The sequence below is a fragment of the Stomoxys calcitrans genome, chromosome 5 (assembly GCF_963082655.1).
Source record: "Stomoxys calcitrans chromosome 5, idStoCalc2.1, whole genome shotgun sequence".
NCBI lineage: Eukaryota > Metazoa > Arthropoda > Insecta > Diptera > Muscidae > Stomoxys > Stomoxys calcitrans.
Window position 1 is genome coordinate 114,969,747 of NC_081556.1, and position 11,852 is coordinate 114,981,598.

At 35.7% G+C, this 11,852-nt stretch overlaps 1 protein-coding gene across 1 annotated transcript; it reads left to right on the forward strand.

Annotated features, from left to right (window-relative positions):
• The first annotated feature begins 10,584 nt into the window (after positions 1–10,584).
• LOC106092226 (uncharacterized) lies at positions 10,585–11,646 on the forward strand. The gene is made up of 4 exons (XM_013259015.2): positions 10,585–10,837; positions 10,917–11,020; positions 11,092–11,221; positions 11,290–11,646. The coding sequence occupies exons 1-4, from the start codon at positions 10,717–10,719 to the stop codon at positions 11,466–11,468; spliced, it is 534 nt and encodes a 177-aa protein (XP_013114469.1). The 5' UTR covers positions 10,585–10,716; the 3' UTR covers positions 11,469–11,646.
• Positions 11,647–11,852: the final 206 nt, after the last annotated feature.

Consider the following 11,852-nt stretch of genomic DNA (forward strand, 5'->3'; position numbering starts at 1 on the left):
AGAAATCGAACTTTTTATTTTTTGCGAAAATTTTTGGCAAGGGTATAGCCCATTGAAAATTTCGATTTTCGAAAATCCAAAAATTTTTCGGATTTGCCTTTCGCAATGCAGTTCATGTCTCAATTATACAGTTTAAATAAATAAATGTTTTGTTTTCACTGAAGAAAAAGCAAAAATCGAAAAAAAATTGAACTTAAATTTTACTCCGAAAATGCCATAACTCGCCCAAAACTTCGAGTTTCAAAAATGTAAAGGCATTCCGAATTTGGGGAGACCACGAGGAATCAGTTTCTATTGAAATTTTCATAGAAATCGAACTTTTTATTTTTTGCGAAAATTTTTGGCAAGGGTATAGCCCATTGAAAATTTCGATTTTCGAAAATCCAAAAATTTTTCGGATTTGCATTCCGCAATGCAGTTCATGTCTCAATTATACAGTTTAAATAGAAAAATGTTTTGTTTTCATTGAAGAAAAAGCAAAAATCGAAAAAAATTGAACTTAAATTTTACTCCGAAAATGCCATACCTAGCCCAAAACTTCGAGTTTCGAAAATGTAACGGCATTCCACATTTGGGGTGATCACGAGGAATATGTTTCTACGGAAATTTTCAAAGAAATCGAACTTTTTATTTTTTGCGAAAATTTTTGGCAAGGGTGTATATAGCCCATTGAAAATTTCGATTTTCGAAAATCCAAAAATTTTTCGGATTTGCATTCCGCAATGCAGTTCATGTCTCAATTAGACAGTTTAAATAGAAAAATGTTTTGTTTTAATTGGAGAAAAAAGCAAAAATCGAAAAATATTCGAATTTAAATTTTACTCCGAAAATGCCATAACTAGCCCAAAACTTCGAGTTTCGAAAATGTAAAGGCATTCCGCATTTTGGGAGATCACGAGGAATATGTTTCTACGGAAATTTTCAAAGAAATCGAACTTTTTATTTTTTGCGAAAATTTTTGGCCCATTGAAAATTTCGATTTTCGAAAATCCAAAAATTTTTCGGATTTGCATTCCGCAATGCAGTTCATGTCTCAATTATACAGTTTAAATAGAAAAATGTTTTGTTTTCATTGAAGAAAAAGCAAAAATCGAAAAAAATTGAACTTAAATTTTACTCCGAAAATGCCATACCTAGCCCAAAACTTCGAGTTTCGAAAATGTAAAGGCATTCCGCATTTTGGGAGATCACGAGGAATCTGATTCTTTTGAAATTTTCATAGAAATCGAACTTTTTATTTTTTGCGAAAATTTTTGGCAAGGGTATAGCCCATTGAAAATTTCGATTTTCGAAAATCCAAACATTTTTCGGATTTGCATTCCGCAATGCAGTTCATGTCTCAATTAGACAGTTTAAATAGAAAAATGTTTTGTTTTAATTGGAGAAAAAAGCAAAAATCGAAAAATATTCGAATTTAAATTTTACTCCGAAAATGCCATAACTAGCCCAAAACTTCGAGTTTCGAAAATGTAAAGGCATTCCGCATTTTGGGAGATCACGAGGAATATGTTTCTACGGAAATTTTCAAAGAAATCGAACTTTTTATTTTTTGCGAAAATTTTTGGCAAGGGTGTATATAGCCCATTGAAAATTTCGATTTTCGAAATTCAAAAAATTTTTCGGATTTGCATTCCGCAATGCAGTTCAAGTCTTACTTATATAGTTTAAATAGAAAAATGTTTTGGTTTCATTGAAGAAAAAGCAAAAATCGAAAAAAAATTGAACTTAAATTTTACTCCGAAAATGCCATAACTCGCCCAAAACTTCGAGTTTCGAAAATGTAAAGACATTCCGCATTTGGGGAGATCACGGGGAATCTGTTTCTATTGAAATTTTCATAGAAATCGAACTTTTTATTTTTTGCGAAAATTTTTGGCAAGGGTATAGCCCATTGAAAATTTCGATTTTCGAAAATCCAAAAATGTTTCGGATTTGCATCCCGCAGGGCGGTTCATGTCTCAATTATACACTTTAAATAGAAAAATGTTTTGGTTTCATTGAAGAAAAAGCAAAAATCGAAAAAAATGTGACTTAAATTTTACTCCGAAAATGCCATAACTCGCCCAAAACTTCGAGTATCGAAAATGTAAAGGCATTCTGCATTTGGGGAGATCACGGGGAATCTGTTTCTATTGAAATTTTCATAGAAATCGAACTTTTTATTTTTTGCGAAAATTTTTGGCAAGGGTATAGCCCATTGAAAATTTCGATTTTCGAAAATCCAAAAATTTTTCGGATTTGCCTTTCGCAATGCAGTTCATGTCTCAATTATACAGTTTAAATAAATAAATGTTTTGTTTTCACTGAAGAAAAAGCAAAAATCGAAAAAAAATTGAACTTAAATTTTACTCCGAAAATGCCATAACTCGCCCAAAACTTCGAGTTTCAAAAATGTAAAGGCATTCCGAATTTGGGGAGACCACGAGGAATCAGTTTCTATTGAAATTTTCATAGAAATCGAACTTTTTATTTTTTGCGAAAATTTTTGGCAAGGGTATAGCCCATTGAAAATTTCGATTTTCGAAAATCCAAAAATTTTTCGGATTTGCATTCCGCAATGCAGTTCATGTCTCAATTATACAGTTTAAATAGAAAAATGTTTTGTTTTCATTGAAGAAAAAGCAAAAATCGAAAAAAATTGAACTTAAATTTTACTCCGAAAATGCCATACCTAGCCCAAAACTTCGAGTTTCGAAAATGTAACGGCATTCCACATTTGGGGTGATCACGAGGAATATGTTTCTACGGAAATTTTCAAAGAAATCGAACTTTTTATTTTTTGCGAAAATTTTTGGCAAGGGTGTATATAGCCCATTGAAAATTTCGATTTTCGAAAATCCAAAAATTTTTCGGATTTGCATTCCGCAATGCAGTTCATGTCTCAATTATACAGTTTAAATAGAAAAATGTTTTGTTTTCATTGAAGAGAAAGCAAAAATCGAAAAAAATTGAACTTAAATTTTACTCCGAAAATGCCATAACTCGCCCAAAACTTCGAGTTTCGAAAATGTAAAGACATTCCGCATTTGGGGAGATCACGGGGAATCTGTTTCTATTGAAATTTTCATAGAAATCGAACTTTTTATTTTTTGCGAAAATTTTTGGCAAGGGTATAGCCCATTGAAAATTTCGATTTTCGAAAATCCAAAAATGTTTCGGATTTGCATCCCGCAGGGCGGTTCATGTCTCAATTATACACTTTAAATAGAAAAATGTTTTGGTTTCATTGAAGAAAAAGCAAAAATCGAAAAAAATGTGACTTAAATTTTACTCCGAAAATGCCATAACTCGCCCAAAACTTCGAGTATCGAAAATGTAAAGGCATTCTGCATTTGGGGAGATCACGGGGAATCTGTTTCTATTGAAATTTTCATAGAAATCGAACTTTTTATTTTTTGCGAAAATTTTTGGCAAGGGTATAGCCCATTGAAAATTTCGATTTTCGAAAATCCAAAAATTTTTCGGATTTGCCTTTCGCAATGCAGTTCATGTCTCAATTATACAGTTTAAATAAATAAATGTTTTGTTTTCACTGAAGAAAAAGCAAAAATCGAAAAAAAATTGAACTTAAATTTTACTCCGAAAATGCCATAACTCGCCCAAAACTTCGAGTTTCAAAAATGTAAAGGCATTCCGAATTTGGGGAGACCACGAGGAATCAGTTTCTATTGAAATTTTCATAGAAATCGAACTTTTTATTTTTTGCGAAAATTTTTGGCAAGGGTATAGCCCATTGAAAATTTCGATTTTCGAAAATCCAAAAATTTTTCGGATTTGCATTCCGCAATGCAGTTCATGTCTCAATTATACAGTTTAAATAGAAAAATGTTTTGTTTTCATTGAAGAAAAAGCAAAAATCGAAAAAAATTGAACTTAAATTTTACTCCGAAAATGCCATACCTAGCCCAAAACTTCGAGTTTCGAAAATGTAACGGCATTCCACATTTGGGGTGATCACGAGGAATATGTTTCTACGGAAATTTTCAAAGAAATCGAACTTTTTATTTTTTGCGAAAATTTTTGGCAAGGGTGTATATAGCCCATTGAAAATTTCGATTTTCGAAAATCCAAAAATTTTTCGGATTTGCATTCCGCAATGCAGTTCATGTCTCAATTATACAGTTTAAATAGAAAAATGTTTTGTTTTCATTGAAGAGAAAGCAAAAATCGAAAAAAATTGAACTTAAATTTTACTCCGAAAATGCCATAACTCGCCCAAAACTTCGAGTATCGAAAATGTAAAGGCATTCCGCATTTGGGGAGATCACGGGGAATCTGTTTCTATTGAAATTTTCATAGAAATCTAACTTTTTATTTTTTGCGAAATTTTTTGGCAAGGGTAGGTATTAAGCCCATTGAAAATTTCGATTTTCGAAAATCCAAAAATTTTTCGGATTTGCATTCCGCAATGCAGTTCATGTCTCAATTAGACAGTTTAAATCGAAAAATTTTTTGTTTTCATTGAAGAAAAAGCAACAATCCAAAAATATTTGAACTAACTTAACTAACTTACTGACTTAATTCAGTAAGTTGGTAAGTTAGTAGGTAAGTAAGTAAGTTGGTAGGGAAGTTAGTAAGTAAGTCAGTAAGTTATTAAGTAAGTTGGTAAGGAAGTTAGTAAGTAAGTGAGTAAGTTATTAAGTAAGTAAGCAAGTAAATAAATAAGTATGTAAGTAACAAGAAAACAAGTAAAACCGTGCTAAGTTCGGGCGGGCCGAATCTTTGGAACCCACCACCAGTGATTCTGCTTAAAATTTAGTTGAAGGGCATAACTTTTATTCTATATACCAAACTTCTGTCAATCCAGCAAAAATTAAAGCCTCTTGAAACCGAACAAGGATGATTGAGAGACCAGTTTACATAGAGATATATCAGGTTATAGACTGATTTGGAAGCTATATCAGGTTATAGACCGATTCACAATTGTTGGGAGTCATAACAGAACACCATGTGCAAAATTTCAGCCAAATCGGACAAAAATTGCGGCTTCCAGGGCTCAAAGAGTCAATTCGGAAGATTGGTTTATATAGGAGCTATAGCAGGTTGTTGACCGATTCGGACTGTACTTGGCTCAGTTGTTGGAAGTCTTAACAAAACACCATGTGCAAAATTTCAGCCAAATCGGATGAAAATTGAGTCATTCAGGGACTCAATAAGTCAAATCAGAAGATCGGTTAATATGGTAGCTATACCAGGTTCTTGACCGATTTAGATCGTACTAGGCACAGTTATTGGGAGTCATAATGGAACGCTACGTGCAAAATTTCAGCCAAATCGGACGAAAATTGAGGCTTCCGGGGACTCAAAATTCAAATCGGGAGACCGGTTTATATGGGAGCTATATCATGTTCTTGACCGATTTGAATCGTACTTGGCGCAGTAGTTGGTAGACATAACAAAACACCATGTGCAAAATTTCAGCCAAATGGGACAATGGGAATTGCGGCTTCCAGGGGCTCTAGAAGTAAAATCGGGAGTTCGGTTTATATTGTAGCTATAACCAAACCTGAACCGATATGGCCCATTTGCAATCCCCATATACCTACAACAATAAAAGTATCTGTGCAAAATTTCAAGCGGCTAGCCTTACGCGTTCGATCCTTATCCTGATTTCAACAGGACGGACGGACCGACAAGCTATTTCGACTCAGAATGTCGAGACGATCAAGAATATATACCTTATGGGGTTCTAGATCAATATTTCGAGGTGTTACAAACGGAATGACTAGATTAGTATACCCCTATCCTATAGTGGTGGGTATAATTAAGTAAGTTAGTAAGTAAGCAAGTAAGTAAGCAAGTAAGTAAGTAAGTAAGTAAGCAAGTACGTAAGCAAATAAGTAAGCAAGTAAGTAAGCAAGTAAGTAAGCAAGTAAGTTTGTGCAGTTGTTTGTACAATCGACTAGTAAGAGGGCTTTTAATACTCGTAGGTGTACCGATAGACTCCGAATCACGTTCTGATTCGATTTAGCTATCTTCGTCTGTCCGTCTGTCTGGCTGCATGTCTGTCCTTCTTTGTATTGAAATTGAAAGAAATCGGTTCAGATGAAGATATAGTTAAGGATAAAATTGCAATAATTTGGTCATTTCTGCATGATAGACTCTCTTATGACTCTGCGGATTATTTGTGAATTTCTCAGATATAGCTTGAAATTTGGATATAGCTCCCATATATATGTAAAGGGTGATTTTTTTGAGGTTAGGATTTTCATGCATTAGTATTTGACAGATCACGTGGGATTTCAGACATGGTGTCAAAGAGAAAGATGCTCAGTATGCTTTGACATTTCATCATGAATAGACTTACTAACGAGCAACGTTTGCAAATCATTGAATTTTATTACCAAAATCAGTGTTCGGTTCGAAATGTGTTCATTCACCGTAACGTTGCGTCCAACAGCATCTTTGAAAAAATACGGTCCAATGATTCCACCAGCGTACAAACCACACCAAACAGTGCATTTTTCGGGATGCATGGGCAGTTCTTGAACGGCTTCTGGTTGCTCTTCACTCCAAATGCGGCAATTTTGCTTATTTACGTAGCCATTCAACCAGAAATGAGCCTCATCGCTGAACAAAATTTGTCAAAATTTGAACACATTTCGAACCGAACACTGATTTTGGTAATAAAATTCAATGATTTGCAAACGTTGCTCGTTAGTAAGTCTATTCATGATGAAATGTCAAAGCATACTGAGCATCTTTCTCTTTGACACCATGTCTGAAATCCCACGTGATCTGTCAAATACTAATGCATGAAAATCCTAACCTCAAAAAAATCACCCTTTATAACAAGATTTCCACTTCTAGAACTTTGCAAACGCATTTATAAATCTGTCTTCTTTAAAATTTTGCCCAAAGCCTTTGTCTACAACTCGTATGGCCAACTTTACTTGTTCCAAAGCATCTGTGTTTTTCGATAAACGGCCGGACTGATGGACAGACGGACAGACATGGGTGGAATATGAAATACTTTACAAAGTGTCTTAAACCAATATTTCAAGGTGTCACAAACGGATGACAAAGTGATACCCTCCACCATTCTATGGTGGAGGGTGTAACTGTTATAAAAGGCGTAATTTTGTCTTATCCACTGTGCACTTTATCCAATATCAGCATTATTTGTTTTGTTATTAGTATCGTCTTTGTGATGGCAAATCCCTTAATTTTTCTTCAAACACTCAAATTGTCATGTTTTGGTATAATTATTTTTAACTTCGGGTGCTTTGTTGTCAGAAAATATCAAATAAAATTTAAATATCGAAGACTACACACGATACAGTGTGACGTATACGTTGCAAATAAATTTTTATTTAGTTCTTTGTATTAATAAACATAAACTGCTTGATGATATGCAGTAAGATGACGAAATGAGTGCTTAATGCGGCCAAGTCAAGGTGGCATTTGGTGTGGGCCAAAAGTTCCTGAGTGAAATTGAAACAAGTCAGACATGTGTTGTCATGATCGTCCAATAAACCTGTTTTAGGGGGTTGGGGGCAGTCCCCCAGTTAATTGGATTCTATTTCTAATATGAAATTTGTTCTCTACTCCTGAGTACCTTTCATTTGAGTCCCAAAGTGTCCCGATCGGTACACTTTTTATTTTGGGTAGTACTTTTGGGGTAAAGGGGAGGGTCCGCCCCTCTTCCGACATCAAAAAATTATATAACCTATGTTTCCTTCCCGACCAATCTACACAATCAGTGAAAATTTCAAGGTAATCGGTTTTTGAGTCTATACGGAACAAACAAATAAACCGACAAACAAACACAATTTGATTTGTATACCCACCACCATAGGATGGGGGTATACTAATCTAGCCATCCCGTTTGTAACACCTCGAAATATTGATATAGGACCCCATAAGGTATAGATATTCTTGATCGTCTCCACATTCGAAGTCAAACGAACAATGTCCGTCCGTCTGTCTGTGGAAATCACGATAGCCGCTTAAAATCTTGCACAGATACTTAATGTTGATGTAGGTCGTTGGGGATTGCAAATGGGCCATATCGGTTCAGATTTGGATATAAATCCCATATAAAGCCTCAATTTTTGTCCGATTTCGCTTAAATTTTGCATGTCGTGTTCTGTTATGACTTACAATAACTGTACCAAGTGCGGTCCGAATCGGTCTATAACCTGATCTAGCTCCCATGTAAATTGATCTCCCGATTTGACTTCTTGAGCTCCTGGAATCCTCAATTGTCATCCGATTTAGCTTAAATTTTACATGTAGTGTTCTGTTAAGACTTCTAACAACTATGCTAAGTACAGTTTAAATCGGTCAATAACCTGATATAGCTCCCATATAAACCGATCTCCCGGTTTGACCTCTTGAGCCCTAACAAGCCGCGATTTTTACCCGATTTGACTGAAATTGTATGTTTTCACTCTCAACAACTGTGCCAAGTACGGTCCAAATCGGTATTTAACCAGATATAGCTCTCATATTTTAGCAGAATCCATGGTGGTGGGTTTCTAAGATTTGGCCCGCACGTACTGGAGGAGTACTTAGCACGATTTTACTGGACAGGGCCCGCTCCACTGCTCCTCTTTTACTTTATATGGAACAAAACTATCCCTTGAATATTTATTTTCGACAATTAAAGAGCTTTTAGTGAATACCAAGCTATGAAAATAGTAAATGTATATCGCTTGACTAACAGCATAACGATGTTTTTGGGTAGACCCCCAGAAAATTGGTCCCGAAAGTGGGTATAAATTTCGTGCTCTACTCCCCAATACCTTTTAGTTGAGCCCTACATTTACATGGTTGGTAAAAATGCCCGATTTGGGGAGTGGGGTGTGGTTCCCCAAACACTTTGCCCTGAAAATATATCAGCATCGTGCTCTATTTCAAATATCGTTTAATTGAACCCCATATTGCCATTGGCCTCAAAATTCGATATTAAATTCGTTTTCTAATCTCTAATACCTTTCATTATATCCCCTTAAAGCAAAAGTCTGCAAATATTTCCGGTTTGAGGTATGGGCCCTAAAAACTTTCAATATCGAGGTGCACTGTCTTGAAAACCCAAATTGTCGTGGTGTGCAAATATGTTATGGTGGTGGGACGTCCCCTAGACAGTTTGGTCCCGATTGTTGATATCAGATTCGTGGTCTACTCTCAAATACCTTTCATTTGAGTCCCATATAGCCATGATCGGAAAACATGACCAGTTTGGGGGGTGTTTTGGGGGATGGGGCGGCAGTTCAGTGACTTGGTCCTGTTCTACCCTAAACTGCTTCTTATTACAACCTCATTTTGGAATGGTTAGCAAATACGTCTTATAAGAGGGTGGCCCCATAGACTCTTTTTCCCGAATATTGATTTCAAATTCTTGTTTTGCTTCCAATGACCTTTTATTTAAGCCCCACATTACTATAGTCGTAAATATGTCCTTTTTGGAGGGTTATTTTTGGGTATTACTGGGTTGTCCAAAAAGTAATTTCGGATTTTTCATACAGTCGGCGTTGACAAATTTTTTCACAGCTTGTGACTCTGTAATTGCATTCTTTCTTCTGTCAGTTATCAGCTGTTACTTTTAGCTTGCTTTAGAAAAGTGTAAAAAAAGAATATTTGATTAAAGTTCATTCTAAGTTTTATTTAAAATGCATTTACTCTCTTTTAAAAAATCCGCAATTACTTTTTGGGCAACCCAATAGATTCGTATTCTACACTCAAATTCCTTTTATTTAAGCCCCATATTGCCATGGTCAGTATATAAGACCTGTTTGGGGGAGTTTTGGGGAAGAAGTGGACCCCCAGAAACTTGGTCCCACATTTGGATATCAAATTCGTACTCTACTCGCAAATACCTTTTATTTGAGTCCCATGTTGCCATGGTCGGTAAATATGTCCGAATTAGGGGTGTTTTGGGGGTTGGGGTGCTCGCCCTAGCACTTGGTCCGACAATTGGTTATCAGATTCGTTTTCTAATCTTAAATACCTTTCATTTGAGTCCCATATTATCGTGATTGGTCTAAATATATATTTGGTAGGTTTTGGGGGTGGGGCGGCCCCCCTAGGTACCCCATCCGAAATTGGGCTACCAAATTTTTGGTTTTAGGTTACTATAAGAGAGTATACAAAATTTCGCTTAAATCGCACCACCCATTTCCGAGATCTGGCGTTTCTAAAAATTAGGATAAGGGGGAGGGTCCGTCCCCCCTTCAGATATAAATTTTCACCTCAGGATCATTATGCAACATCTGTGAAATTTTTAAGATAATCAGTTTAGCCGTTTTTGAGTCTATAAGGAACACACAAATAAACAAACACAAATTGATTTTTATATAAAAGAAGATGTTGACTGATCTCTATACTGGAGGGGTAATTTATAGTTTTTTTCCGGGCTACATTTTGTTTTGGAACTTTGTGGTTCATAAATTTCAGTCGAATTGGGAAAAAAGTGGAGAAGGCAAACCAAGAGATTCGCACAATCACAATATCGCAACACTGTGCAAAGTCATGCCATTCTTATTTTTCATTTTTTTTGTATGGAGCAATCATTGCTTTTTTTGTTAGCTGGTGTTTATTTTCTCCTTAGGGGGTTATTTCTCCATCCTTGTCGTTCTCAATCTCAATAATCTTTGTTGAATTAAGTTTGGCGGTACTTCAGACCTTACAGCCCACACTGCTTTTAGTATAAACAATTCAGTTGAAGTTGGAAACAGTTTGTGCGAAAGTGCCATATCAAATTTAGCCGTTAAAATGTATCGTTCTGCTTTCGCCATTGCCATTGGTATATTGTCATGTATGGCCTATATAGTCCTTAGTGGTATCATCGTTTCAGTTTTATTGCGTCTATCACAACAAGAGGAGCAGCATTATGGTATGTTAACTGGATGTTTGTTAGACCAACTAGGTCGATCCATTTCACAGTGAAATATATATTTTTTCGGAAAAAACAGGTCGAGTATGGCAGAATTTGGTTAATTTCATGATGTGCGTTTCGGTGTTTTGCCTAGGCATCTTAGGCGCCTTGTCGCTGCTTATGATTGTGGGTGTAAGGAAGGTGAGTGCAAAGATCTACCAAGGGAAAACTATGTGCTTGCTATAAATGTCATTTGATTTAAATACTTTTAGCATCGTTGCGCCCTAATGACACCTTGGGTGGTTATGGATGCCATTAAGATTATATGCAGTTTTATGTATTTCATCACTGTTGGTATACATTTGTCGGGACCTGGAATATTCTCCAGTCTTCTCTATGTTTGTAAGACACTGTCCTCTTGTTATCTTTGCTTTTATAATCTTAAAGTAATTTTCTCAAAAAATCACCAGGTGTATCATGTCTGGTATGGTACCCCATCTATAAATTGTGGCGAGACATACACAGTGGCCGTTATCCCCAACACCACGAGCTCGAGTCATATCAACCACCTCCAGGTTACTATGCAACGCCGCCTGCAAGGGACGATACAGAAAAAGCTATCACACCTGTTCTGCAACAGAAGGCATAACCATGGACCATAGCAATAACTTTATAATCGTGTTTATAACAAATGTACTTTATTTTATTTTTTTTTTTAATTTTTAATGACTAAGTTAGGACTATTAAGATAACTCTATATAAGATAATGGATACTTCTTAGTAGGGGAATAAACCTTAGAAATTTATATTTTTATTGCTAACTGCCAACAGCGTTTATGGAAAAGATAATTGTATGGTTTTGATATTTACATGGGGTTTAAATCATGTCTCCTCCAAGGCGGGCGAGTAACTGAAACATTATGAAGATCTAAAACAAAATCAAGTAAAATCGTGCTAAGTTCGGTCGGGCCGAATCTTATATACCCTCCACCATGGATCGCATTTGTCGAGTTCTTTTCCCGGCACCTCTTCT

Excerpts from the sequence above, each read along its gene's own strand:
- LOC106092226 (XM_013259015.2), top strand. The coding sequence starts at position 10,717 with ATGTATCGTTCTGCTTTCGCCATTGCCATTGGTATATTGTCATGTATG. Across the intron at positions 10,838-10,916 it reads ACAAGAGGAGCAGCATTATG|GTCGAGTATGGCAGAATTTG; the intron begins GTATGTTAACTG and ends CGGAAAAAACAG. Across the intron at positions 11,222-11,289 it reads CTCCAGTCTTCTCTATGTTT|GTGTATCATGTCTGGTATGG; the intron begins GTAAGACACTGT and ends AAAAATCACCAG.